The following is a 25,945-nucleotide window of genomic DNA, read 5'->3' on the forward strand; positions in this document are numbered from 1 at the left end:
AAGGTGGGTGGAAGTCAGTGGTACTTTATCTAGGTAAATATTTTAAGGCCATACAAGTTTTTGTGATAGTGTGATAACACTGCCTTATTTATTTACTTACTTACTTACTTACTAGAGGCCAGGTGCACAAAATTTGTGCACAGGTAGGGTCCCTAGGCCTGGCCGGCAATCAGGGCCGATCAGGGCCTTCCTTTGTTCTGTGCCATCCCCTGGTGGTCAGCGCATGTCATAGCGAGCTGTCGAACTCCCAGTGGGTCAGACTTCCAAGGGCACACTTTGCATATTATCCTTTTATTATAAAAGGCTTTTTTTTTTGTTTTGTTTTTTGTTTTGTTTTGTTTTTGTAACACTGCCTAATTTTTATACTTTAGAAGCTGCTTGAGGGAGGGAAAGGTTATGGAATTGTCTGGATTTTTTTTTTTTCATTCTCACTGTGAGGAAGTATTCTAAAAGCTGCATTTGTCAGCTTTTGTCCTCTCACCTCAAAATAGTGATAGATACCAGGGCAACAGAAGTGATTTCCATGCACATTCCCAGGGGTGAGAGTGAAGTATAATGGAGTAGGAGTAGTTTTCATTTGCTGTAGGTGACAAGTTGAAATAGATTCTGAAACTGAGAAGGAACAATAAATCATCAAGGACAAGAAAAGTTGGCCCCCAGGAAACCCTTCTATTTCATTCCTTAGCCCTGAGCTCAAAGTATTTGCTAAGTGGGATATTTTTCTTTCCACAGCCAGTGCTGGTTTCAGGGGTACATAAAAAGCTCAAGTCTGAACTCTGGAAGCCAGAAGCCTTTAGCCAAGAATTTGGAGACCAGGATGTGGACTTGGTGAACTGCAGGAACTGTGCTATAATTTCCGATGTGAAAGTTCGGGATTTCTGGGATGGCTTCGAGATCATATGTAGTAAGTAGCTCTTATATCTAGTTCAGTAACGGCAAACTGGGAAGTAAGCATCTCTGTGTTCAGTTATGCCCACGGAATAGCAACGTACAGCCTCTTGGCAGGAGGAACATTTTTGCCTGGTACTAACCAGGTAGCTAGCTTGGCGATCGCATGACTCCCAGAGCTCATCTGAGCTTAAGCATGTGATCCACAGAGTGAGGGGAGCACATTTTCACCCTAAGTAAGGGAGATAGGATTCCTCTGAGGTGGAAAATTATAGGGTGTACTAAAGCAGTGGGTGAGAAAACAGCCCATCTAGTCCATTATGGAAGTTGACAAGTCTGAAAATAAGAGCTTAGTCTTCTCTTAGTCTCCTAAATTTTGTAGTCCCTGGAAAATCAGGCAACAGCCAACCCAGCAGATGTTTGTGAGAGTGTGTCTGTCTTCCAGAACGATTAAGGTCAGAAGATGGACAGCCAATGGTGCTCAAACTCAAGGACTGGCCTCCTGGGGAAGATTTTCGGGACATGATGCCAACAAGGTTAGTGAATTAAGTGGGTCATCTTGAGAGACTTTTCCTTGCTGAAGCCATCACAAAGTCATTACAGAAAAATGAGCTTTGCCTTTTTCCCCGGTTAACAAATTAAGTCATCTTCCCTGCTTTTTTTTGTAGGTTTGAAGATCTGATGGAGAACCTTCCTCTACCAGAATATACCAAACGAGATGGCAGACTCAATCTGGCCTCTAGGCTACCCAGCTACTTTGTAAGGCCTGATCTGGGCCCCAAGATGTACAATGCCTATGGTATGAGAGTGAGGCCATATTGCTCTTTTTGGACATTATTATTCCCATTTCACCTATAAAGGGAGTATAGAGATGATAGCGGGCAGTGTCAGGTGCTAGAGAAGTTAATAGTATCCAGGATGGTTTTGAATATGTTTGCTTTCGTCTTACTAGTTTGCATAATATCCATATGGGTCCAGTCAGAAGCCTGTATGGCTGTGGTGGTTAGAAAGTATCCTCTCAAAAAAATTCTATCCAGCCCAGCCGGGTGTGGCTCAGCGGTAGAGCGTCGACCTAGGAACCAAGAGGTCACTGGTTCGATTCCCAGTCAGGGCATATGCCGAGGTTGTGGGCTCGATCCCCAGTTGGGGGCGTGCAGGAGGCATCCGGTCAGTGATTCTCTCTCATCATTGATGTTTCTATCTCTTTCTCCCTCTCCCTTCCTCTCTGAAATCAATAAAAAAAAATATTTAAAAAAAAATTCTATCCAAGGAGACATGATTCTTGGTTTTTAAGAGACTTGATAAAATAACAGTGAAGAAGTCTGAGTACCATTCTACCCAACCAGCTCTTTGTGAAGTTTCAATAATGCCCTAAATCACTGTGAAAACCAAGCTATATGTGTTTATTTTATTTATTTATTTTTTTAATCTTCACCTGAGGATATTTTTACATTGATTTTTAGAGAAAGGGAAAGACAGAGAGAAATATTGATATGAGAGAAACACATCGATTGGTTGCCTCCTGCACGAGCCCCGACCAGGGCTCTGGGCCAGGGAGGAGCCTGCAACCGATGTATGTGCCCTTGATCATATTTGAACCTAGGACCCTTTGGTCCGCAGGCTGACACTCTGTCCACTGAGCCAAACCAGCTAGGGCCAAGCTATATTTGGTATATGTCCTAATGCCTATATCTGTTTTGCTTCTGAAGAAGAAATCATTTTTGCCCTGGCTGGAGTGACTCAGTTGGTGGGGCATCATCCTGTGCACAGAAAGGTTGCCAGTTCAACTCCTGGTCAGGGCACATGCCCAAGTTGTGGGCTGGATTCCCCAGTGGGAGCATGCAGGAGGCAGCCAATCAATCCTTTGCTCCCACATCAATGTTTCTCTTTCTCCCTCCCTCCCTTTCCTTTCCTATCTCTAAAAATCAATTTTAAAATCTTTAAAAAAGAAAGAAGTGATAATTTTTGTCCTGGCCAGTGTGGCTGAAGTTCGTTGGAGCATCCTCCCATGCACCAAAGGGTCGCAGGTTTAGTCCTCAGTCGGGGCACATATGGGAGGCAACCTATCAATGTTTCTCTCTCTCTCTCCCTCTCTCCCTCTTCTAAAAAATGAAAAGGTCATTTTTTGAGGGGTGAAATTGGTTCAGTGGCCAAAGCTAGTGAAACAGTAGTATCAGCCAAGCTAGAAATCAGTCTTAAAATGCTAGAAAAGAGATGAAAGTCATAAACAAGATATTCTTCATTCTTCCAATGTTACTCAATTAAAAGTATCTTTGAGCTTTCACTTGCAGGGTCTATATGGATTCTTCAAAATGCTCTCTTTTACCTTGCACATCTTTTGCCTTCAGGCTTGATAACAGCGGAAGATAGAAGAGTTGGCACAACAAATCTTCACTTGGATGTGTCTGATGCAGTTAACGTGATGGTGTATGTTGGGATCCCCATCGGGGAGGGTGCTCATGATGAAGGTACGATTTCTAGAATCCACTGCTTCAGGATGTGAGGCCTGGCCTTGGGAATAGAATTGGGTTTCTTCCCCTCAGTCAGGGCCAGTGGCTTTTTCTTTTATTTATTTTTTAATTTTATTGATTTCAGAGAGGAAGAGAGAGAGAGACAGAAACATCAATGATGAGAGCGAATCATTGATCGGTTGGCTCCTGTGGGGCGTGGTTACGGTGTTTTGGCCAGGTTCAAGCCTCGTACTAATGAAAGGACAGGGTCCTCTCATTGCCACGTGCAAGTCCCAGCTGGAGGGCAGGGCCCTCCCAGCACAATCATAGCCAATGGCTGTGGTTGGGAGCTTGAACCTATGGTCCGAACACGTGGCCCCACATGCCTTGTGATAGAGTTCAGGTGCATGTAGTTGAGTGAGGTTGAAACACGAGAATGCTGTAAACAACGTGGTCACGCCCCTACTTTGCCTCGTGGCATCTGCTATAAAATAAAGACACGGCTTGTGGGTGCTGTCATTGTCTCCTCATCAGGGAGGCAGCGTCCCACCGGTACCCAGCTATTATTCTCTTGTCTGTCTTTCCTTAATCCTTTCACTCCCCCCCCCCCCCCCCCCCACTCGGGATCACCCTTGGTCGTGCTGGCGTGGCACAGCCTCCTGCACACCCCACACTGGGGATCGAGCCTGCAGCCCAAGCATGTGCCCTGCCCGGGAATCAAACCATCACCTCCTGGTTCATAGGTCAACACTCAACCACTGAGCCATGCCAGCCAGGCAGGGGCTTTTTCTTAAATTTCTGCCAAGCCTAATATGGTGCCCAGGGGATGTTTTTAGACAAAGGGAGGTTTTAGCAGAGAAGAGGCTTCTTGTGTATCTGACCAGTCATTCTCCTTCTGGGAGAATGTGTAGCACCACAAAGAGGAATGAGGAAGGAACGGTAAACCAGCCTACTTGGTCATCCGCCAGATCAGCTGTGAATGACAGATGATGAAGACAGGTCACTTGCACAGAATGAAGCATAAAAGTGTATTTTGCTGCAGTTACACTCCCTGCTATCTCAGTATAAGATTAATATGTGTTAATTATGGAAGTTTTAGGAAACATAGGCAATTTTAAAGAAGAAAATAAGTAACAAAATCTCAAGGTTCAGGGATAATCAGTATCATTACTTTGGTGTATGTCCTGCCATAGATTTGCTTTTGATGCTGCACATCTACAGATCCTTCCACTGTGTTGTCCTTTGAGAGGTTGTAACATATAAGCATTAGAAGCCAGCCCTCCTAACTTGCCAGAGAAGCTTTATGCTTCATGACGTTAAACCTATAGAATCCATAGCATTTAGAAGAGGTCTTGAGAAAGTACAGAGACTTCAACCATGTTTATGTTGTATATATGTATGCATCTACTTGCAGCAGGAGCTAAGCTGCAGTTTGAACATGAGATATGATTTCACAGTTTGAACAAGAGGTATGTTTTAAAGGGCCCTAGCCGGTTTGCTCAGTGGATAGAGCATCGGCCTGTGGACTAAAGGGTCCCAGGTTCGATTACAGTCAAAGGCACATGCTCAAATTGTGGGCTCAATCCCCAGTAGGAAGCATGCAGGAGTCAGCCAATCGATGATTCCCCCTCATCATTGATGTTTCTCTCTCTCTCTCTCTCTCCCCTCCTTTCCTCTCTAAAATCAATAAAAATATTTTTTTTAAAAGAAATGTTTTAAAGGAAAGCTATGCCTCCAAAAAATGCTGAGTCTCTGTGAAGTAAGAAAGATTAAGATTGCTCCTCCTGTGTTTAGGAAGCTTAGACCTATATGACTTTTGATTCTTTGATTCTAGCTTGTATTATTCCAGAGACATAAGAATAGTGGAGACTAAATTGTTTGAATTAGACATTTTGCTTCACTCAGAGGTACTAAAATGGCTGGTTACATTGAAAAGTGTCATTTTGCTCTTTTCAGAAGTACTCAAGACAATTGACGAGGGAGATGCTGATGAGGTGACAAAGCAGAGGATTCACGATGGAAAGGAGAAGCCTGGTGCTTTGTGGCACATCTATGCAGCCAAGGATGCAGAAAAGATCCGAGAGCTGCTCCGAAAGGTGAGATGGGCACCCAGTTCACAGATTAAAGATCTGGGGATGCAGAGACAGCCTGCCTAGGGTTTTTCACGTGGGGCCCCTAGAATTACAGACCTGTACCTCTTGTCAAAATTCCCCAAAGGCCTGAATCTACACCAAGAGGATGTTGTTTAGAATAAAGCTTTGGCCCACGAGAGACACTGCTGCAACAAGTTGGATTTACGCTGTTCATAATTTATTGATTTTTCCGTCTTTGTGTTTTGGTCATGGCTTCAGGTTGGAGAAGAGCAAGGCCAAGAGAATCCCCCTGATCATGACCCAATTCATGACCAAAGTTGGTACCTGGACCAGACCCTCCGTAAGCGACTCTATGAAGAGTATGGCGTGCAAGGCTGGGCCATTGTTCAGTTCCTGGGAGATGCCGTCTTCATACCTGCTGGAGCCCCACACCAGGTGGGTTCCATTTTCGGGAGCTGGGCCTCACAGTCCCATGAGCTTCCTTATTTCTTTCTTACTAATCTGACAATAAATATAAATGGCTGGATTAGATAGATTGCTCTTTCAGTCTGCAGGCCGATGCTCTATCCACTGAGCCAAACCGGTTAGGACAAGATAGATTGCTCTTGAATTACAACTTACGTTTGGTTTTTAATTTTCTTCTATGTAATTTTAAAGGCGCATTTAGAATTTTTTAAACAATGGAGACTCTTGAAGGAAAAATGAAAGTCTCAGCTTTATTGATTTCAGAGGGGGAGAAAGAGATAGAAACGGCAATGATGAGAAAGAATCATTGATTGGCTGCCTCCTGCATGTCCCCACTGGGCCTGTGCCCTGACTCGGAATTGAACCGTGACCTCCTGGTTCATAGGTAGACACTCAACCACTGAGCCATGCTAGTCGGGCTCCCATACCCCTTTTTGATCCTGCCTTCCTCCGGGTAGCCTACTGTTAATAGTTTGGCATATATTTTTTAGATACTTTTTTATGCATATACTAATGTTTTATTTATAAATTTATATTGCAGTTTTTCCACAAGTATTCTTTATAAAAGTGAAATTATAAGTATTTCTAAAGTTTTTTTTTTAACTATATAATTTTGCATGTGTTACTAAATTTCTAATGCCTGATATTTTCCTTCTGTACTTTTCCCCTCCCAGGTGCACAATCTATACAGTTGCATAAAAGTAGCAGAAGATTTTGTATCTCCAGAACACGTAAAGCACTGTTTCCGCCTAACGCAGGAATTCAGGCATCTCTCTAACACTCATACAAATCATGAGGATAAACTGCAGGTAAATAGCTCCTCCTTCACTTCTCATCTCTTACTGGATTACATACACAGGAGGCACATTCTGTTTTCTGAGGATATTCTCTGGGAGGTAAAACTGTGGAGAGATGATAAAGGGAACTATGTCTGGGGGTATGGAGTCCTCCCCCAAGGAAGTATTTAATCACTCCTCTTCAGATTTGGTTTTAGAGAATACTCATGTTTTAACCTAATCATTTACAGTGTAATAGTCTTCTGTTTCTCCGCCCCTGGGATATAGAATGTTTCCGTGTTAACTGCGACTAGACTGACTTCCCCAATCTGGTGAGAAAAGCACTGTGGGAGTTTGTTCTGAGAATGTTTCTGAGAAGGGATATTTCTCTGGAGTGGCTTCTCAGAGCAAATTTCTGTGCAGACTCAGTTCCTTAGAGCTCTGCTAATGACTGCAGTCCATGGCCCTAAAGGGAGTGGGGACTGTTCTCCCCTTGTAGACCTAAGCCAGACAATCAGATTCGGTTTTCCTCTGCACCTAAAGTGGATTAGAACTTTAAGGGCAGAATTTTATTGTGAATACATTTGGGTGCTTTAGTAGCACATACGAAGAAAGAAGCAAGATTGCCTGAGCAGAGCTTCAGCAGTCTGAGTGCACACTCCAGCCTCTTGCTTAGGGCTCGTTTTCCTCCATCAGCCTGTGGCTCAGGTGCTTCTTTGGTCAGTGACCAGTGAAGTTGGAGATTTTTCTTGGTTGTTGGTATTTTCAGTCACCTTGTTCCTTTTTCAAAATTATAAACCATTTCAACCCTCAAGTTCTTATACAAAGTATAATCATATTGATAAATAGATAACATTGACATTATAGACATAGTGCAAATATTCAGGCATACATATTTCAGACCCCACCTCCATTAGGTTTCAACTTCTACCAGGTTACCTCCAGCACTTCCCATCCTCTGCTTTATATTTTCTGTGGTATTTTTTTTACCACCTAATATTGTATTTTATCTGTTGGTTTCTATCCCTACTAGAATGTAAGCTATTTAAACTCTATGAAGGCAGGGATTTTTACCATTTTATTCACTGCTTTTCCCTAGCACAATATTAGTTGTATAGTAGGTACTCAATAAATATTTGTTGAATTAATACAAAAAATTTAGTAGAGAGTAGCACAAGGGGGCTCGTGTGCCCATCACACAGCTTACGAAATAAAACATATATATGCATACATATATACAACATAAACATGGTTGAAGTCTCCATTCCATCTCCCCACTTGCCTTCCTCAGAATAATCACCATCTTGGTTTAAAACTATCTTGAGGTTATTCACTTTATTTCAGTAACTCTTACTCTATCTTCTTACCTCATTTTAAACAAATTAGAAAATACATATAAGCACAAAAGGGAAAAACAGCCAATAATCCTACCTGCCCACATTGTTTGAGCGCATTCTTATTCACTGCAGGACCTTAGGTGAGGTTCTGAGCTATAGAACCTTGATTTCTTCAGCTTCTCATCTGTAAATGGGAGATAATAATAAAATGTACCTCATGGGAGTATGGTAAGAAGTAAATGAAAGTCCACATAAAGAACTTAGCAGGTGCCCAGCACATAGCAAGCACATAGCCTTTCAAATGATTTCAGCATTCCTTTTTGAATATAGACCTTATGTCCCATGTGGTCTGGGATGGGGATGGGAAGCACCCAGTCCCGGTTGAGGGGCTTCCTCGCTAACCAGGGGGCTTATTGGCAACCGAGAGCACACGTTCTCACTTGCAGAAGACAACGGGGCTGCCATGCTGACTGCTGTTTCTCTCTCCAGGTGAAGAACATCATCTATCATGCAGTGAAAGATGCTGTTGGCACCCTCAAGGCTCATGAATCCAAACTGGCAAGGTCTTAGGCGGAGAAATTCCAAACTCCCCTGTGAAGCAGGTCTTTCACTCACACAAACAGGGAACGGCAGGGTTCTCTGCTGGAGCAGAGGTGCTTCACTTGGAGCCAGTGTGGTCAGTATTACAAACTCTCCAGCCACTCTTTTCTACGCTGCCTCAACACTGAAGGTTGTTGACACAGGAAAGTCGCACTGTTCACACACAGTTTCAGACTCCAAGCTGAGGGTGCCACGTGCCCATCCTGTGGTCTTCTGGGGCTCTGAATTGCCTGAACATCGCTGGGCTTTCCTGAAGTCTTATGATCTGGGATTTGTGGAAACCAGGAATGTGGGCACACCTTTCTTTTTTTCTCTCTCGTGCCTAGTTAATTGGGAATGTTTGGAGGTATGGGGAATCACATAACTGTTACACGTAGGGGCTCATTGCTTAAACATGCCTGGTGGAAGCCTGACAGTGTCTCTGCACGCGACCTCTGACACAGCCCATCCCAGGACACAGGGTGAAGCCGTTCCCCACAATCTCTCCTGTGAACACTGGAGTCTTGCAGGACCCAGGGAGGACCCACTGCTTTTCCCAGGAGGCTCCAGGATTAGGAAACGTGTGTATTTAGTGAAAAATAGGTTTGTAGTGAAATAGTTACTATTTCATGAAAGTAGATATTTTTAGAATTTTTGAAATACCACAGTTTTTCCTGGATTATGAGGAAAGGCACATTACATTTAGTCTTCCTTTCGATAAAACACTTTGAAGAAATATGATTTTTAGAAATCAACTGCCCATTATAGCACAAAATCAGCCAAAGCAGAATTTAAAAGAATTGGCGTTTTAGGATTCTTTTTGTTTCTCCCCCTCCCATCTCAGTCCTATCTTGAGGGAACAGCCATCTGAGAACATTGTCCTGTCTGAGCTGTGGTATGTTCCACACACACAGACACTGGTGACTCCAGGAACCATTTCCATCTGTTACCAGCGTTCCCTTGGGACGGACTCCTCATAACAGTTCCAAATTCGAGGGAAAGTGATTTTCCTACATGAGGCTTTTTGTTTTTTGGGTTTTTTGTCCAGAAATATTTTCAGCAAAACGCAGTGGCGTTTTATTAAGAATTTATTTGACAATAATGGAATTCATTGGCCCATGGGTACATTGGAAAATGTATCTTCCTTCTGGCTGTACTGTAGTGCCCTGAAGGCTTGTTTATATGTTCACAGGTTTTTTTTTTTGTTTTGGTTTTTTTAAATAAAAGTCATTTACTGTAGAATACCTTTAATTTCACTTTCTGTATTTTAATTTTGTTGAAGGGCTGATTGGGATTTCCATGTTCTTATTAAAAATCTAACAAATCTATTTGGAGTGGACTAAATTCTTCTTGTGCCAGCCATTCTAAAACCAAGACCAGCCTGGCTGTTGTAGCTCAGTGCTTGAGCATCAACCTGTGAACCAGGAGGTCACGGTTTGATTCCCAGTCAGGACACATGCTTGGGTTTGTGGGCTCAGTCCCCAGTAGGGGGAGTGCAGGTGGCAGCTGATCTGTGATTCTTTCATCATTGATGTTTCTATCTCTCCCTCTCCCTTGCTCTCTGAAATCAATAAAAAATACCAAAAAATAAATAAATAAAAAGCAAGGCCAGGTGGAGGGTGGGGTTGGAAGTGGAGGATGATTTGTTTTCAGATCTTCATTACATTACTACATCCAATTATTATCCTTTGCTTCTGAATTTGTTCCTGATTGGGAGAGGGAAGTGCCAGGTCATTGTGGTTTGAAAGCGTAGGGTGAAGGGAAGGGAGCCACATCAGTTAGAGGATGGGAGGAGGGGTAATTTATATTTAGAGGAATGGAGTGGGGAAGGTGGGGTCCTACCTTCCTGGGGAAGTTTGTGGGGGGGGGGGGGGGTGAAGGCTCATGGGGACCACCTGATAAGGTTCTAGGCAATCGGTGGGAAGGGGGGGGTGGTCTTCAAAGCAGGAAGCCGGGCTGCCCACATGGGAAACGTGGCTCTAGATCCATCTCGGAGTTGGCGGGAGAAGACCCAAAAGGGATTTGTTTTTATCAAGCAGCAATGAAAATGGCTTGAAGAGTTAGGACAGACTAGTCTCTAATTAGAAAAGGCCTTTTTAAGAGGAAGTTGTAAAGAATAGCAAGAGGGGTCATTAGAGGCCACTTCCCAAGCCTGTTGGAAAACGACTTCCAACGTGTTTAAGCCTGGAAATACAATTATCAGGGTGGAAATAGATGGCTGTGTGGTTCAAAGATAACGAGTTTGAATAGGACCATAACAAATACAGAGCTCTGAGCATATCCTTTGAAGCCTGGACAGGCACGGGTTGATGCTCTGATCACCCCGATTTCACCTCCACATCAAGGGCAGATGAATGCAGAAGCTCTGAAATGGGCGGGGAAAGGAAAGCAGCGGGGAGAAGGGGAGTGTGCAGGTTGGTGCTTTGTTGCTTTGGTGAAAGTCAGAAGGCGGGCTAGGGCTAGCCTACCTTCTGGATATAAAAGTCCAGAATTAGGGCATACACAGCTGCCAGTGCTTGCTGATGGAAGTGAAACTGGATGGAGTTTCTGGATCCACCTCCTACCTAGGACCCCAGGCCTTCCAAGAAGGTCTGACTCGCCTCCCCGGGAGTATTCACCTTGAGAGCACAGGGCTCCCCTGCAAAGCTTAGGAACCGACAATGCTAAAAAAGCAGGTCAGATTGGGGGGTGGACAGGTGCAGCTATACCTTAGACTTCCGGAGTTCTTGGGTAGATGTCTTTACAGGGCTTGGGCTGGGGGAGGGGGAGGGGGTTGCAAGTCATCAGTTGGGAGAAGTAGCCTGGGTTCGTATCTCAAGCGCATGACTTAGTGGTTTTGTGACACTTGGCAAATTATTGAACCTCCATAAGCTTCCCATTTCTTTATCTTTGAAATGAGGATAATTATAACCTCTTCCTTAGAGGATGGGCGTGAGGATTCCCTGAAATAATGCATGCGAAGCTCTTAGCACAGGGCCCAGCACACAACAAGCACTCAAAGCCATGGCTGTTGCTCCTCGTGGGATGTTTGAGCCCGAGGCACGATGTGGGCAGGGCAGGGGGCGGGCTGGGCTCTCAGGAGGGACCCACCCCTAAGGCCTCGGAGGACCTCCACCTGGGCTTGGCACCCAAGAAGGCGAGAGCAGAGGGAAGGCCGGGCTCTGAGGTCAAAGGCGCATGCCCGGGACAGCAGGTGCGGGGGGCGCGCGGCCTCCCCTTTAAGAACCGCCACCGCCCGCGGCCCGCCAGCCGCTGCGGCAGGGACCTCCCCTTTAACGCAGGGGCTGGTTGCTCCGCGGCCGCCGCGGCTGCTGCTGCTGCTGCTGCTGCTGCTCTGCGGCTCCGGCTGTCACAGTTCCACCGCGGCAGCTGCATCCTCGGCCCCGGCGGGGTCCGCGCCCCGCGCCCCGCGCCCGCCATGGTGTCCTGGATCATCTCTCGCCTGGTGGTGTGAGTGCCGCGGCGGGCGGAGGGGCCGGGCCTGGGTGGGGGCTGCGGGTATTGGAGCCGGGATGGACCGCTGGGGCTCCCCGCCCCACAGGCACCTAAAGACACCTCGCCCCCATTTGCGGTCCCCAGAGACATCGGGGTGGGACCCAGGACGGGGGGCGGCGGGATATTGAGGAGCCTGGCAGGCCTGGCTGCTACCCCTTTTATCTTGAATTTCCCTGCTCCTTCGCCCGCCCTCATCTAGGGCTGGGCAGCATGGATTGATTTATGGGGGAGGCGGGCATGGCCCTTCCCCCACCTGACAGATATGTCTGCAGGAGCTGCTCGGTCTGGGCCCTCGTCTCCCTGGGGGGAGCTAATGGAAGAGGGGGAGCAGGGCAGGGCCTCATCATTCCCTACTTTAGGGCCATGGCAGCGGCCTTGGCCTCCCCAAGGGCTGGGTCCCTCCTCCCTCTTCCACTGACTGTCAGGGGTGGGGGAGCAGGGCACATTCTCTGAAGGCCCCCCAGGGGTCCCATCTGGGTGTGGGGAAGCAGAGACGCTTGGGGACAAAGTGTGGGAGGTGACCCAGGGAGGATGTATGTGCTCAGCCTGGGACTGAGAAAGCCAGGAGCGGGCGTTAGGTGGCTGGCCTTCATTCCACATCCCGCTCCAGGAGGAACCTGCTCCCACAACCCCAGGTTTTGTCCTTGGGGACCCCACCCCCAGCCCAGCCCTCCAGGCCAGGTTGGAAGTCCCCTGGTCTGTAAGGCGGGTCCATGTGGGAACAGGCAGGGCCCCTGCATTGTGGAAGGGTTGGGCCTGCGGGGGCCCCACAGGAGCCTCAGCCAGCCCTGCCCCATCTCAGGACCCTGGCCCTCAGCTTCCACGGGACTGACACCCCAGAACCCCTCCCTGTGCCTTCTTCCCATTCAGCGCTGCCATATGTTTGTGTCCTGGCTTCCTCTAGACCCGAATCCCCTTCCTTCCTCTTTCCCATCCCACCAGAGGGAATCCAGGGGCCTCGTTTCATGTGGCCGTCGGAGTGGCTGCTGCTCTCTTGTCGGGATGAGCTCCCTGAGGGGCAGGGCCCTCTGCTCCCCTCCCCTGAGGCCTGTGTATGGTCTCTAGTGGGATCACCACCAGGTCCACTCCAGCCAGGGCCTGGGTCCTCCCCTGAGACTGGTCCCTGGAGGGTTTGCATGGGCCAATAATCCTCCTTGCCCCTCACAGGGGTTCCTGCCCTATGCCCTCTGCTCCCAGGGCCACAGTGGTGCCACTGACTGCCAGGTAGAGTGCCCTGTTAGAGTATCAGGAACCCTTGCCGACCTGGCCATGCCCGGCATGGCTCTGAGACAGGGCAGATGGGCGTGAATGAACATGGTGTTTGGAGAAGGAAAACACCCTTATGGCGGTAACTAGACGCCCACTCCCACACAGGTTTGTGCATAACAAAGGATCGTGGCTGAGGAGACCACATGGGACCCTCTGGCCTCTGGGTCTTTCTGTATCTCAGGGGCTGGAGAGAAACTGAACGATAGAGCGGGGAAGGGACAGCACCTTAGCTGGCTGGGACTTCCATGCTGGTGTGTGACCTGGGCCTTGAGTTCATCAGTGCAGCTCCGGTTACCTACCCAGGAGCTGATGCAGAGCTGGGAGGGAGAGGCCGGCCGCTGCTCTTGGCCGAGGGGCCCAGTAACCATGCCTGCCTCCCTAGGCTCGTCTTCGGCACACTGTACCCAGCCTATTCTTCCTACAAAGCCGTGAAGACTAAAAACGTGAAGGAATATGTGAGTGTATGACCCTTCCGCTCCCTCCCAACCCCCATGGCAGACATAGGGGAGGACAGTGGGTCATCGGATAAAGGGGGGGACTGTCCCAATGCTATTGGCACTAATGAGACCCTGGTTCAAAGGCGATTCCTGTGTGTTCCTCTCCCCCGGCCCAGGTGTGACCCTCAGGCGAAGCTGGGGTCCTGCGTGTTCCCTTCCCCACACAGCACCCAGTGTCGTTGGCAGGCAGAGCCACCACCACCCCCCCCCACCCCCCCCACCCCCGGCCCCAGCCAACGCGGCCCCAGCCAGCGCGGCCCTCCCACCGCCCCCCCCCCCGGCCACCCCCCCCCCGCCCCAGCCAACGCGCCCCCCCCCCCCCGCCCTCTGTCCCCTCAGGTGAAATGGATGATGTACTGGATCGTCTTTGCTTTCTTCACCACGGCCGAGACGCTCACGGACATCGTGCTCTCCTGGTGAGGCCCAGCAGCCCCTGCCTGCACCTTGGGTCCAGGGCATCTGGCTTTCTCTACCCAGCCAGCCATGAGGCCACAGTTCTGTGGGGTCCCGGATGCCCTCCCCCACCCCATCCAGGCCTGCCTCGATCAGCAGAATAAGAACAAACATACCCTTCACATTTCTTTTTGGTGGCGGCCAGAGCACCACAGTAGAACTCGGGAAAGCTGTTTCTGCCAGGTTTCCTGTGGCGCTTGGCAGGCCACAGCTCTCTGCCTCCGTTTCCCCATTCGTAAATGTTTCAGTCCTACACACATTGGATGATTGTACTTCAAAGACATTTTTCAGACACTACTAGACTATGTATAGACACTGTGAGGACAGGGAGGGCATGTCTTAATCATCTGTATGTTCACAGCAGGAGCTCAAAAATGTTTATGAGATGGGCAAATGCGTTTGGAAGAGAAGACGCACATAGCACACACAGTACACTGGAAGTCAAGGGAGTTTTAGGGAGAGGTAGAGGACAAAAGATGGTTGCGTTTATAGATTACAGTTATCCCTCACTTAACATCATCGACAGGTTCCGCAATTTTAAAAAAAATATTTGTATTGATTTCAGAGAGGAAGGGAGAAGGGTAGAGAGATAGAAACATCAATGATGAGAGAGAATCATTGATTGGCTGCCTCCTGCACTCCCCCTTCTGGGGATGGAGCCCACAACCTGGGCATGTGCCCTTCACTGGAATCGAACCCAGGACCCTTCAGTCCACAGGCCGGTGCTCTATCCACTGAGCCAAACTGGCTAGGGCAGGTTCTGCAACTTTAAGCGAAGCAACATATAACAAAACCAATTTTACCACAGGCTAATTGATATATTAATAAGAATTAAGTTCCTAGAGCAGCTCATCAACGTTATAACAAAATGGCATTGAATGAGGAGTTATTTCAAGACCTGCTGTACAAGGGCCTATGGCCTTTGAGAAGAATAATTTTAGCACAGGAAGGAAAGTGGGTTGAAAATTGAGGGCAGTGAGTATAGATGCCTCTTGACTAACACAAGCACAGGAGAGAGCTTTGATGGATGCTTTGTGAGGCTGTAGGAGACATGCCTGAAGGAGTTTGTGATCTGAGAGAGGGAACCGTGGGGAAGGAGAATAGTCCTTAAAAGCAAGGGGCATGTCTTGGCAGCAAGAGAGAGCACCCAGAGCACAGCTGGGGAAGCCCCTGTCTTCATGGGGGGAAAGGGCAGGGAAGAAAGGGGTGAGGACACAGTAGACCTAGAAGGTTAGGGAGCACCCTGGGTGTTGACCCCAGGACAGAGGAGTAGGGGGTCTTCTTTCAGGGTGAGAGGGGCTGGGGTCTCCCAAGAGAGAAGAGGGCAAGGGAGCCACTGCCAAGCGGACCTCCTACTGGGCTCGCTTCTCACCTCCCCACGGGGTCATGGCTGAGCCTCCCAGTCTCCTAAGCCACGTGGGGACCCCAGTGCACTTAGTGGTGGGGGGCTCGCCAGAGTCATACAGGGCATCAGCGCACCTCCTGACTCCCTGCCCCGGCTTTGCCTCTGTCCCCACAACAGGTTCCCCTTCTACTTTGAGCTCAAGATCGCCTTTGTGATATGGCTGCTGTCCCCTTATACCAAGGGCTCCAGCGTGCTCTACCGCAAGTTCGTGCACCCGACACTGTCCAACAAGGAGAAGGTTTGCTCCCACTCTGCTCCCCGCCCGCCCCAGGCCAAGGCAGCCCTGTGCCTGCAGCCACGTACATTCCTGGCCCTCCCAGGGCCTGAAGTGACCTGGCAGGGCCCTGGCCTTCTGCAGCAGGCGGTGCCTTGCCCAGGTGTGAACGAGAGCAGGGCAGGGCCGGGCCAAGGGGGCCAGCCCTCACCTCTTCCTCGCTCCCCTCTGACCCCTCAAGGAGATCGACGAGTACATCACTCAGGCCCGAGACAAGAGCTATGAGACCATGATGAGGGTGGGCAAGAGGGGCCTGAACCTGGCCGCCAATGCTGCGGTCACAGCTGCTGCCAAGGTGAGATGGGGGCAGACCCAAGCTCCTGGGGCCCCACCTGTTCATCTCGTCCCCCTGGTTAGGTCCTGCCTCCACCCTGTCCTCAGGGCTGGGAAGGTTTGGGGCTTGTGCAGCCGGGGTGCCAGTCCTAGATCTCCCACAGTCCAGCCAAGTGACTTCCACTCCCCGAGTCAGTTTCCTCATCTGTCCAAAGGGAAAGGGTGGCCCCAGCCTGTCATTGCCACCTTAGGACTGGATGGGGACAGCGTGGGGAAGGCACTGAGCCCAGTGGCTTCCCAGCGCCCCTTGGTGACCACTCTCTCCACCCCGCCCCTTCCTCCGGTTCTCCCGGTGCGTGGTGGCGACCCTAGGGCCAGGGGGTGCTGTCAGAGAAGCTCCGAAGCTTCAGCATGCAGGACCTGACCCTGATCCGGGACGAGGACGCCCTGCCCCTGCACGGGCCTGACGGCCACCTCCGGCCCGGCCCCGGCAGCCTCCTGGACACCATTGAGGACCTAGGTACAGGCTGGACCGCCGGGCATGAGGGCACGGAGGTGACCCGGTGGGAGAGGCACCGGGACCCCCGTTCTCCTTTTCTCCTCACCACCAGGAGACGACCCTGCCCTGAGTTTAAGGTCTAGCACGAACCAGGCAGATTCCCGGACAGAAACCTCTGAGGATGACGGGGGAGACAAGGCCCCTAAGAGGCTCAAACCCATCAAAAAAGTGCCCAAAACCGAGGTGAGAGCCCACAAGTGGGGGAGACGGGGAGGGGTTGTGTCTCCAGGCTGAGCGTTCTCTGTCCTCCTCCCTCCGTCCCACAGCCACTGGCTTCCAAGACGGTGAAGACCCGGCCCAAGAAGAAGACCTCTGGCGGGGGTGACTCGGCTTGAGGTTCCGACCCCTCAGGCCTCGGAGCCCTGCCCCACACTGCGCCGCCGTAGCCCGTGTGTCTCAGGCCCAGGGCCCGTCAGACTGTTTCTGGTGCCTGCCCAGAGGCCACTTGTCTGGAAGGGCTTGGAAAAGAGGAGGGAGGTCCCGCTGGGGAGGGTGGGGTTGGAAGGTAGAGGCTGGGCCTGGAGCTGAGGGCTGAGCCACCCAAGGAGGTGGGGGCTCCTCAGAACCTGAACTGCCATTGACCCCCCTCCAGCTCTGTGTGCCCACCCAGTGCCTTGCTGAAAGCCATGGCCATCAGCTTCTCTGCGGTCCTACTGTGCACCTGCTGCTCTCCCTGGGTCGGGGGCAGTCATAGCCCCCATGGACCAGAGCCGGGCCTGCAGGCACCTGGGGAGGGCGGGAGTGGGGAAGCCTCGGGGAAGCTGGGCAGGGGCTCCAGGCCACGGCCCTGAAGGGAGGACAGGGCCTTCGTGTGTGTTTAAGCGACCGACGGCCAGGCCGGAGCTGGAGCCGGGGCATTGGATGAACTGTGTGCCACGTGTCCCCACTGAACAGAGGTGGGGTTCCAGGGGTGTGCGCATGAGCGTGTGTGTGTGTTTCCGGGTCTAGGGCTGTGGGTATTTGGGGTAAAGGACTTTCCCTCCAGCAGTGACCTCCTCCCGCCCTCAGCCCTCCTTCCTAGTCTCTGAGCCTCAGAGGACTACAGCCCATGAGGTAATGGGGCTGCGAGGAGCCGCTCACCTCCTTCTCTGCCCTCCGTTCGTTTCTGCCTCTTCCCTTTCCTGCCCCTGGACTGGGCTCCTCTACGCCTCAGGGCCCACAGTAGAGGCCCCTGGGGAGCCAGCTCCTGTGCTCCACACCCAGAGGCCCACCCTCCTTTCTCCCAGGGTCCTCTTCCTGTGCCCGGCAGACTAGGCCCCATGTGAGCAGACCCTGTCAGAGCCCAGCTGGGCTCCACACCCTGCCCCAGCTTCTGCCGCCATTTCAGTCAGAGCCAGGAGGAATGTGGGAAGAAGAAAAAGAAATTCAGGAGCCAAGGGTCTCCCAGTTTGGTGGAGAGTGGATGCTCATTGGACCTCTGGCACTGGATGCGCCAATAAACCAAACTCTGGCACTTGACTAATTTCAGCCTCTGTGCTTGTTCTCGCCCCACCCAGTCCCGGGGGGAAGGACCTGAAGTGGGACTCAGGACCCAGCCGTGGGAGGGAGTGGGACTCAGGACCCAGCCGTGGGAGGGAGTGGGACTCAGGACCCAGCCGTGGGAGGGAGTGGGACTCAGGACCCAGCCGTGGGAGGGAGTGGGACTCAGGACCAGAATGTGAGCATTCCGGGGAAATGGTTTTCGGTTCAAGATAGAGTCAGGGGACCAAGAGGGGTCAGGACTTAAGAAGAGTTAGGGGCCTCAACCCTCTAGAGCAGCGGTTCTCAACCTGTGGGTCGCGACCCCTTTGGCGGTCGAACGACCCTCTCACAGGGGTCGCCTAAGACCATCCTGCATTTCAGATATTTACATTACGATTCATAACAGTACCAACATTACAGTTATGAAGTAGCAACGAAAATAATTTTATGGTTGGGTCACAACATGAGGAACTGTATTTAAAGGGCCAGAAGGTTGAGAACCACTGCTCTAGGGCCTCCTGCCCTGAGACCCCTCCCCACATGGACTTTCTGGTACCTCATGAGAAGTGCCAGGTGTAAACTCTGGGGACAAAGACCCCGATGAGGCCTCCCAGGCAGGACAGGAGGGTTGGATGGCCGCAGTGCCTACAAAGGCTAAGAAATGTTGGAGGGGGAATGTGAGACTGAAAGGAGGAGACAGGTGGGTGGAAGAAAGAGGTGGAGATAGGAACCAGTCCCAAGGCCCATGTCTGACCCTGGGAACAGACAAGGAGACAGGTACCCAAGGACTGGAGCCAAAGAAGCCGCCCATGTGGCCCCAGAAGCGAGGGATTGAGCCCTGAGCTGCTGGGCTAGGTGGGAGGACAGGGGGAGACGGCGGGACATGGGGTCTGAGCCCTTGGGAAGAAGATCCAGGGGCCAAGGGACCCAACTGGCTGAGAAGAGACCCTGGAAGGCAGGACTCGAGAGAACGGAAAAGATGGCAGAGGAGTAGAAGCAGCATCAGAAGATATAAAGGAAAAGAATGGAGAGGGAAGGATGAGGGAGGGAGAAAGGAGCAGAGAAAGAACGGCTCAGCCTCATGGAAGGAAAATGGAGGAAGCAGAGCATGGTCTGGGGTAGGGAGTGCGGGGACCTAGCCCCAGCCTCTGGCTCCAAGATTGGCAAGATGTCCCTACACCAGGCTTTTCTCTTCCTCCCTGGCACCATAGGGTATGACCTCCAGCCACACTTGAGCCACGCTGGCCACGAAGGGCCAGACTGAGGCTGCAGGGGAGGGGAGGTGTGGGATGCCTTTTCCAGTCCACAGCCGTCTCAAGGTCACTCCTTTCACCACTGGCCTCTGAGCAAATGGGCCCCTTTCCATATCAGAAGGGAGAGGAAGTGTTAGGGCAGAATTCAGGGAAGAGACTCCCTTGTTCTAGAAAGATCTCCAGAGAGCAAGATGTTAAAGTCTCATGTTAGCAGCTACCATAAGGCCAGGAAACCAGGCTAGGCCCCCTCTAACCTAAATCCTATTTGCTGCATTACACACACACACACACACACACACACACACACACACAGGCACACACTTGCACCCACAGTGACCAGTAGCTAAGGACCTCACTGCCAGACTCAGCATTGCCAGGCTCTCCATGCACATCTGGGTTTCCCTGTGTCAACAGAGACATGCTCAGATTTCTAAGCTCATTGGTCCGTTGCCATGGAGACAATCATTCTCCTAGAACTTGGCACAAGGCCTGGCCACTGTAGTGCAGGGGAGGAGAAGAGAGATGGAGGGTGACAAAAAAGGAGTGGGAAGTCTCCCGGCAGCAGGCTGGTGAGCCCTTGCTACCTCATTCCCTGGGACCACCTGCCCTCTCCCCTAGTAGGTCCCTCTAGGCCAGGAGAGTAGGGCAGAGAAGTCACACCGAGGTGTGTGGCTAGAGCTATGTGGAGGGTGCCAATCACGGCCTGGGTCCCCAGTGGGCGTTGAGGGATCATTAGTTCTGAAGTGGGGGCTGAGGTCTAGCCCTGTGTCCCACAGCCACACCACCTTGGGGACACTGGGCAGCCCTCTAAGCCTCAAGTTTCTGGCTAGAACGGCCGCAGTCCTGGAGCCTCTTCAGCCGGCTCCCCCTCCCTTTCCTCTGTGAGCCCCACCTGGAGAAGCTGCTTAAAATGGGATTTCCAGGCCGTGACGCCAGAGGAAAGCCAGCAGCTCCAGCCTGTGCCAGCTCTTCTTCAGCAGCAGAGCTGAGCCCTGCCTTGCTCAGCCTGGATGAACGAGGGGAAGGCAGAGGAGGCAGAGGAGGCAGGGGCTCTGGGCCATGACGCCCATAGCTGTGGCGTCCAGGGTACCATGGAGTTTCCAGGCCAAAATTCACTGCTGGCTCCTCCACTGCCTTACATTTCAACCAGTGCATGACCATCTTCCTCCTAAATTCCCGTTTTCTCCTCTCTGAGCTGCATCAGGCCCGCCTGGAGGAGGAGGGCAACCTTGAGTCAGAGCCATTTGGGTTTTGCCTGAGAGTTTGTCCTGCTGTGTCTAGGCTGGAGGCTGCGCCGCTTGGCAGGGATGCCTGCAAGAAGGAAGAAGCCCACTAGGTGGCGCAGCTCCCACCCAATATGGGTTTCCCTGGCCCCTGCTGGGGACAATCTTCCCTGCAGCCCGTCTGCTTAAAATATGGCGAGCAGGGTGCCTCATGCCTCACTCCCTGGTGTTGGAGGTTCATGAATAAAGCATTCTTGCCGGTAGACAGGTCAGCTATGGATTCTCAAGCAATCGCTTCATAAGCTCAGCCTGTGTGCACACCTGGTCCTACTCCAGGAGGTCAGACTGACCTTCGGGTGAGAATCAGGCAGCTCCGGAGAGCAGGGAAATGGCAAGCCTGACCCTGGAAAGGCCTTGCAGCAGAAAAGACCCAACCTGGGCTTCTGAAATGGCGTCTGGAGAGGCTGCTGGAGCTGATTCAGGGTCAGGTGGGGAGAGGGGTCCAAGCAGTGGCAAGGGTTAGGGAACCTGGGAGGGGCAGATTGGGCCCAGAGGAAAGGAAGCTCATCTAGCCGCAGGATCCCATGGCTGTGATCTCCCTGATGGCCACAGCGGCAGTCCCAGGCGTGCCCCAGGTTTCCCCATCCGCTGCCCCTTCATTTATTTTATTATTTTTTATTATTTTTTTAAATATATTTTTATTGATTTTTTACAGAGAGGAAGGGAGAAAGATAGAGAGTCAGAAACATCGATGAGAGAGAAACATCGATCAGCTGCCTCCTGCACATCCCCCACCGGGGATGTGCCCGCAACCCAGGTACATGCCCTTGACCGGAATCGAACCTGGGACCTTTCAGTCCGCAGGCCGACGCTCTATCCACTGAGCCAAACCGGTTTCGGCTATTTTATTTTTTTTAATATTATTTTATTATTATTGATTTCAGAGAGGAAGAGAGAGGGAGAGAGAGAGAGATGAAACATCAATGATGAGAGAGATCAGCTGCCTCCTGCACACCCCACTGGGGATCAAGCCTGCAACCTGGGCACGTGCCCTGACCGGGAAGTGAACCATGATCTCCTGATTCATAGGTCGAGGTTCAACCACTGAGCCACACTGGCCAGGCCCCCTTCATTTATGTTCCTCGGGGGTGTCGTGGGTTAAAAAAGAAGACAAAGACCTTAATCTCCAAATCCTTGAATCCCAAGGTATTTTTGCAGGAGCCCGGGCTGAGGGTCCTCCGTGATCTACCTTTCCCTGACCTCTTTCCCAAACTGACCCCACCAGCCCTGCATCCCTAATGAATTACCCTCTCCTTTTGTCCCAGCCAGATGAGTGATCAATAAATAATGCTGCCTGAAATATTGATGGCGAGTTTTGCACCAGGATCCCTTAGCTGTGCCCGTCACTGGGGAACTGGAGAGCTGACAGAGAGATGTATGGCCCCCAGAGAGCTCTTCCCTGTCTCTGCCAACAGAAGGTCTTTCTTTGCCAAGATTTCAACCTGCTCCCTTCTCAGCCAAAATCATGATTCACTCTTATCAAGTAAGAAGAGGAAAGATCCCCAGACACTGACTCAGCTAGCCCCCAGGAAGGATGGGGTAAGCTAAACCAAGCAGAGACCCTTCTTGAAACCCGTGCCTCCTGTGATGCGATTGAGATCCCATTTCCTCTGTTCTATGTCCATCTTGGACCTGCCAGGCCCAGCTTTCTGAGTGAGTCGAAAGGAGACCTGTAACTTCCCCGCCCCCACCTAAACTAGTTAGAGCCAGAGCAGAAGGGACCGAGCGAGTGCTCCCAGACTTCTCTGGCCCAGGTCCCTCTCATCTGGTTTTGTTTTCCCTGGAGGGAGGGAAGGAGAGAGGAGGAGGAGGTGGTGGGCGCTTTTGAGCCCTCCTGAGCCCAAGTCACCCAGCGCCAGCGTCCTTTGCAGAAGCCTGGCCCTCTCAAATCTTTGCATGTGCAGTGCCTTCTGCCCAAGCACTCTTGTTCTCCTGTTTCAACTTGACCAACTCCTGTGTGCACCTCAAGTCTTAGCTTAGATGGGACTCCCCGACCCCACTCCCTCCGGGCCCCTGTAGCATCTGCTCTTCCTCCCTGACAGCACACATCACCCTATCTGTTTCCCCACCACACTGAAAGCCATGTAGCAGGCGATGGGTCTACCTGGTTTCCCACTATTTCCCCAGCATCTAGTACGGGGCCTAGCACACAGTCAGCACTCGGCACATTTGTGTGGAATGTCTGAATGGCGCCCCTGCAGCACTCCTGGGAAAACACCAGCCTTCAAACCTCAGCATCCCTGTGCTGAGTGGTCGGCCTGCACCTGAGGATGCTGCCCAGATCAGCCCCTCCCTCTGGTTCCCCGCTGTGCTCAGGCTCACTTGCTCTCCTTTTTTCTCTCTCTCACACACACAGATGGGAGTCAGCTTTCCAGCCGCATTCAGTTCTCACTTCAATTCAAAAGCTAAATTGGGAGGAAGAGCAGCTTCACACTCCCAATTTAGCCTGGGAGAGAAAAAGGGAGACAGCCTGGATGTTGCCAGGGAAAGGAGAAAGTTGGGTTTGGGGCAGGGAGTGATGGCAAACATATCCAAGAGAAGACTAGAAACCCCCACCACACACCTCCTAGGAATAAACCGTACAGAACCATGACCCCAGGATGACCCCTATAAGCTTCTTTCCTACTTCAGTGCAACCACGCCAGGCATTCTCCCTGGATGGGATAATGGGGTGGGATAAGGGGAGGCAAAGGAAACTTGGGTTATCAAAGCTATCCAAAGACGGAGGTCCTGCTGCTTTGGTCACTGCTAGTAGGAAACCAGGAAGTCCTTCTTTTTTATTTATTTTTATTTTTTATTTTTATGTTTGTATTGATTTCAGAGAGGAAGGAAGAGAGAGAGAGAGAGATCCATGATGAGAGAGAATCATGGATTGGCTGCCTCCTGCAAGTTCCCTACTGGGGATCAAGCCCACAACCTGGGCATGTGCCCTTGACCGGCATCGAACCTGGGACCTTTCGGTTCGCAGGCCGATGCTCTATCCACTGAGCCAAACAGGCCAGGGCGGAAGTCCTTCTTAAATCTAGCTTTAAGCCCTCTTGTGATAGCTGAGATGGATGACGAACAAAAACAGAGTCCACAAACAGATACTTTCCCACTAAAATTCATAGCGGCATTGTTCACAGATGTCAACAGGTGGAAACAAATGTGCATCAACAGATGAGTGGGTCAACACAAGGCGGTATGTCCACACAATGGAAGATCATTTAGCCTTAGAAAGAAGTGCTGCAACATGGATGAACCTTGAGCACATTATGCCAAGTAAAATAAGCTGGTTGAAAAAGCACACACATGATTCCATTTATGAGGTTCCTAAAATAGGCACATTCATAAGAGATAGAAACTATAATAGAGGGTACCAGGGGGTGTGGGGAGGGAGCAGGAAGGGGAATTAGTGTTTTATGGGTACACAGTTTTTGTTTGGGGATGATGAAAAAAAAATTCTGGAAAAGGACAGTGGTGATGGTTGTGCAACACTGTGGATGTGCTTAATGCCACTGGATTGTACACTCACAATGGTTAAAATATGCTATGTATATTTTACCACAGGAATTTCTTTAAAAATACACTGAGTCCAATGTCAGCTTCAGGACACAGTCACCCTGCCATAATGGCTCTCCCTGCGGCTGAGCCGGAGGGAACCTGCGCCCTGTAAGTCCCAAGGACGCCCTCCCTTTGCCTGCTGATAGGAACAGAGGTGCTGCCTCAGCCCAGAGCAAAGCCAGGCCCCTTTGGGGGGTCTTTCTAGGGAGAGGCGCTAACTCTCCCTCCCTCGTATCACCACTCGCCAGCGTGACAAGCTGGATGGAAGCTCTCCCTCCTGCTTCCGGTGCCGGCTTCCTCTTCAGTCACTCAGTCTGATGTTGCCCTAAAACAGGGCTTCCACGTGGGGGTGGTTGGAGGAGGAAAACAAGAAGACACCCTTCCATCCAGCCTGGCTGACGATCCTACCGCCGCTGTACCAGGGAAATGGATGCACTTGGGGCCGCGCTGCCTGTCGGCCGATTTGGGCATCAGTTGTCCTTGCTCTCTGCCTCCGGCTGGGAGGCCCCTGAAGGGCGTCTGTGATAACAGGTGCCGATGCATCCGACCCTCGCCCTCTCTCCTGGACTATTGCATGGGCACGGTTTCCTGGCTGGTCTCACCACCAGTCCTCCCCCACCCAGTCTCCTGCCATTATTAGCAAGCGGCTTTCTGACTGCCTGGGAACCACCTCAGTGGGTGGGGGCCGGGTTAGGGGCTCCCACAGCCACTGAGCTTCCCCTGTGAGAGCAGGGATCACACCCTAGTACTTGCTTGTTTACTAGTCTGTCTCCCTCGCTAGGCTGTGAACTGCAAAAGGAGTAGCCTCTGTACTATCTTTAATGCCTAGAGCAGAGTAAACGTCTGATAAATAGTTGCTGGATGAATGAATTGAAATGACCTGTTCACATGTCTGTCTCACCTATTCCATTTGACTCAAGAGCCCCTGTAGGGGGAAAGTTCTGTCTGACTCATTCTGGGACCCCAGAGATCTTGGTATGAGTGAGGTTCAGCTCGAGGGTCCTGGAGTCAGACTGTCTGGACTAGAATCCTGGCTCCACCTTTGCCTGGCTCTCTGACCTTGAGCAAGTCACCTGCCTTCTCTGAATGTGTTTCCTCATCAATGAAATGGGGGCGAGAATGCATTGTGAGGACAAATGCCTGTCGAGGGTTGAGCACAGAGACGATCACACAGTAAGAGTGTCGGGGTGCGGCTGTGTTGGAGAGTGCACCTAGAGATCAAGGAAAACCAGAGGAAACAAGCACCACCCCTCGCGGCTGCATTCTGCTGTTTGGAGGTGGGGGTGGGGGTGAGGGCAGTGCCAGAGTCGGGTAACCCCAGGGGCTGCCTGCCCCCTCGTACCAGGTCTGCAGCATCCAAGCTCCCCTGCCATGAGCTGAGCAGCCCCGGCTCCGGGCAGTGGTGAGGGGCCAGAAATAACCGTCGTTGCTATTCCTGCCTTTCTGGGCTGGGTGGGAACACTGCCTCTCTAATCTAAAGGCTGCTCTAGACTTCCTGCACATCAGTGGGTTCTTATGTAACATGCCCCTCCCTCTGCCTGCCCAACGAGCTTCCAGAGATTTCTGCAGTCAGCTTTGCTACACACTCAGCT

General features: G+C 51.2%; 2 protein-coding genes across 5 annotated transcripts in view; both read left to right on the forward strand.

Moving 5' to 3' along the window:
• KDM3B (lysine demethylase 3B) overlaps positions 1 to 9,916 on the forward strand; it is a 62,081-nt gene extending 52,165 nt beyond the window's left edge. For 2 of the 3 annotated variants that reach the window (XM_059698501.1, XM_059698503.1), the window contains 8 exons: positions 733 to 904; positions 1,334 to 1,424; positions 1,557 to 1,687; positions 3,237 to 3,356; positions 5,295 to 5,434; positions 5,690 to 5,866; positions 6,571 to 6,705; positions 8,499 to 9,916. In XM_059698501.1, the coding sequence (XP_059554484.1) occupies positions 733 to 904; positions 1,334 to 1,424; positions 1,557 to 1,687; positions 3,237 to 3,356; positions 5,295 to 5,434; positions 5,690 to 5,866; positions 6,571 to 6,705; positions 8,499 to 8,579 (1,047 nt within the window). In that variant the 3' untranslated portion in view covers positions 8,580 to 9,916. The remainder of the gene's footprint in view (positions 1 to 732; positions 905 to 1,333; positions 1,425 to 1,556; positions 1,688 to 3,236; positions 3,357 to 5,294; positions 5,435 to 5,689; positions 5,867 to 6,570; positions 6,706 to 8,498) is intronic. The other variant, XM_059698502.1, reaches the window with a different exon arrangement.
• A 1,847-nt stretch (positions 9,917 to 11,763) lies between these two features.
• REEP2 (receptor accessory protein 2) lies at positions 11,764 to 18,271 on the forward strand. Of its 2 annotated transcripts, none has more exons than XM_059698520.1 (8): positions 11,764 to 12,038; positions 13,735 to 13,807; positions 14,189 to 14,265; positions 15,825 to 15,945; positions 16,163 to 16,276; positions 16,633 to 16,774; positions 16,866 to 16,996; positions 17,080 to 18,271. In XM_059698520.1, the coding sequence occupies exons 1-8, from the start codon at positions 12,007 to 12,009 to the stop codon at positions 17,146 to 17,148; spliced, it is 759 nt and encodes a 252-aa protein (XP_059554503.1). In that variant the 5' UTR covers positions 11,764 to 12,006; the 3' UTR covers positions 17,149 to 18,271. The 2 variants fall into 2 exon arrangements, with proteins under 2 accessions (XP_059554503.1, XP_059554502.1); XM_059698519.1 differs by having other exon boundaries at positions 11,773 to 12,038; positions 16,627 to 16,774.
• Positions 18,272 to 25,945: the final 7,674 nt, after the last annotated feature.

This window comes from Myotis daubentonii, chromosome 5, assembly GCF_963259705.1.
Source record: "Myotis daubentonii chromosome 5, mMyoDau2.1, whole genome shotgun sequence".
NCBI lineage: Eukaryota > Metazoa > Chordata > Mammalia > Chiroptera > Vespertilionidae > Myotis > Myotis daubentonii.

Excerpts from the sequence above, each read along its gene's own strand:
- REEP2 (XM_059698519.1), top strand. The coding sequence starts at position 12,007 with ATGGTGTCCTGGATCATCTCTCGCCTGGTGGT. Across the intron at positions 15,946-16,162 it reads CACTGTCCAACAAGGAGAAG|GAGATCGACGAGTACATCAC; the intron begins GTTTGCTCCCAC and ends TGACCCCTCAAG. Across the intron at positions 16,277-16,626 it reads CGGTCACAGCTGCTGCCAAG|GGCCAGGGGGTGCTGTCAGA; the intron begins GTGAGATGGGGG and ends TGGCGACCCTAG.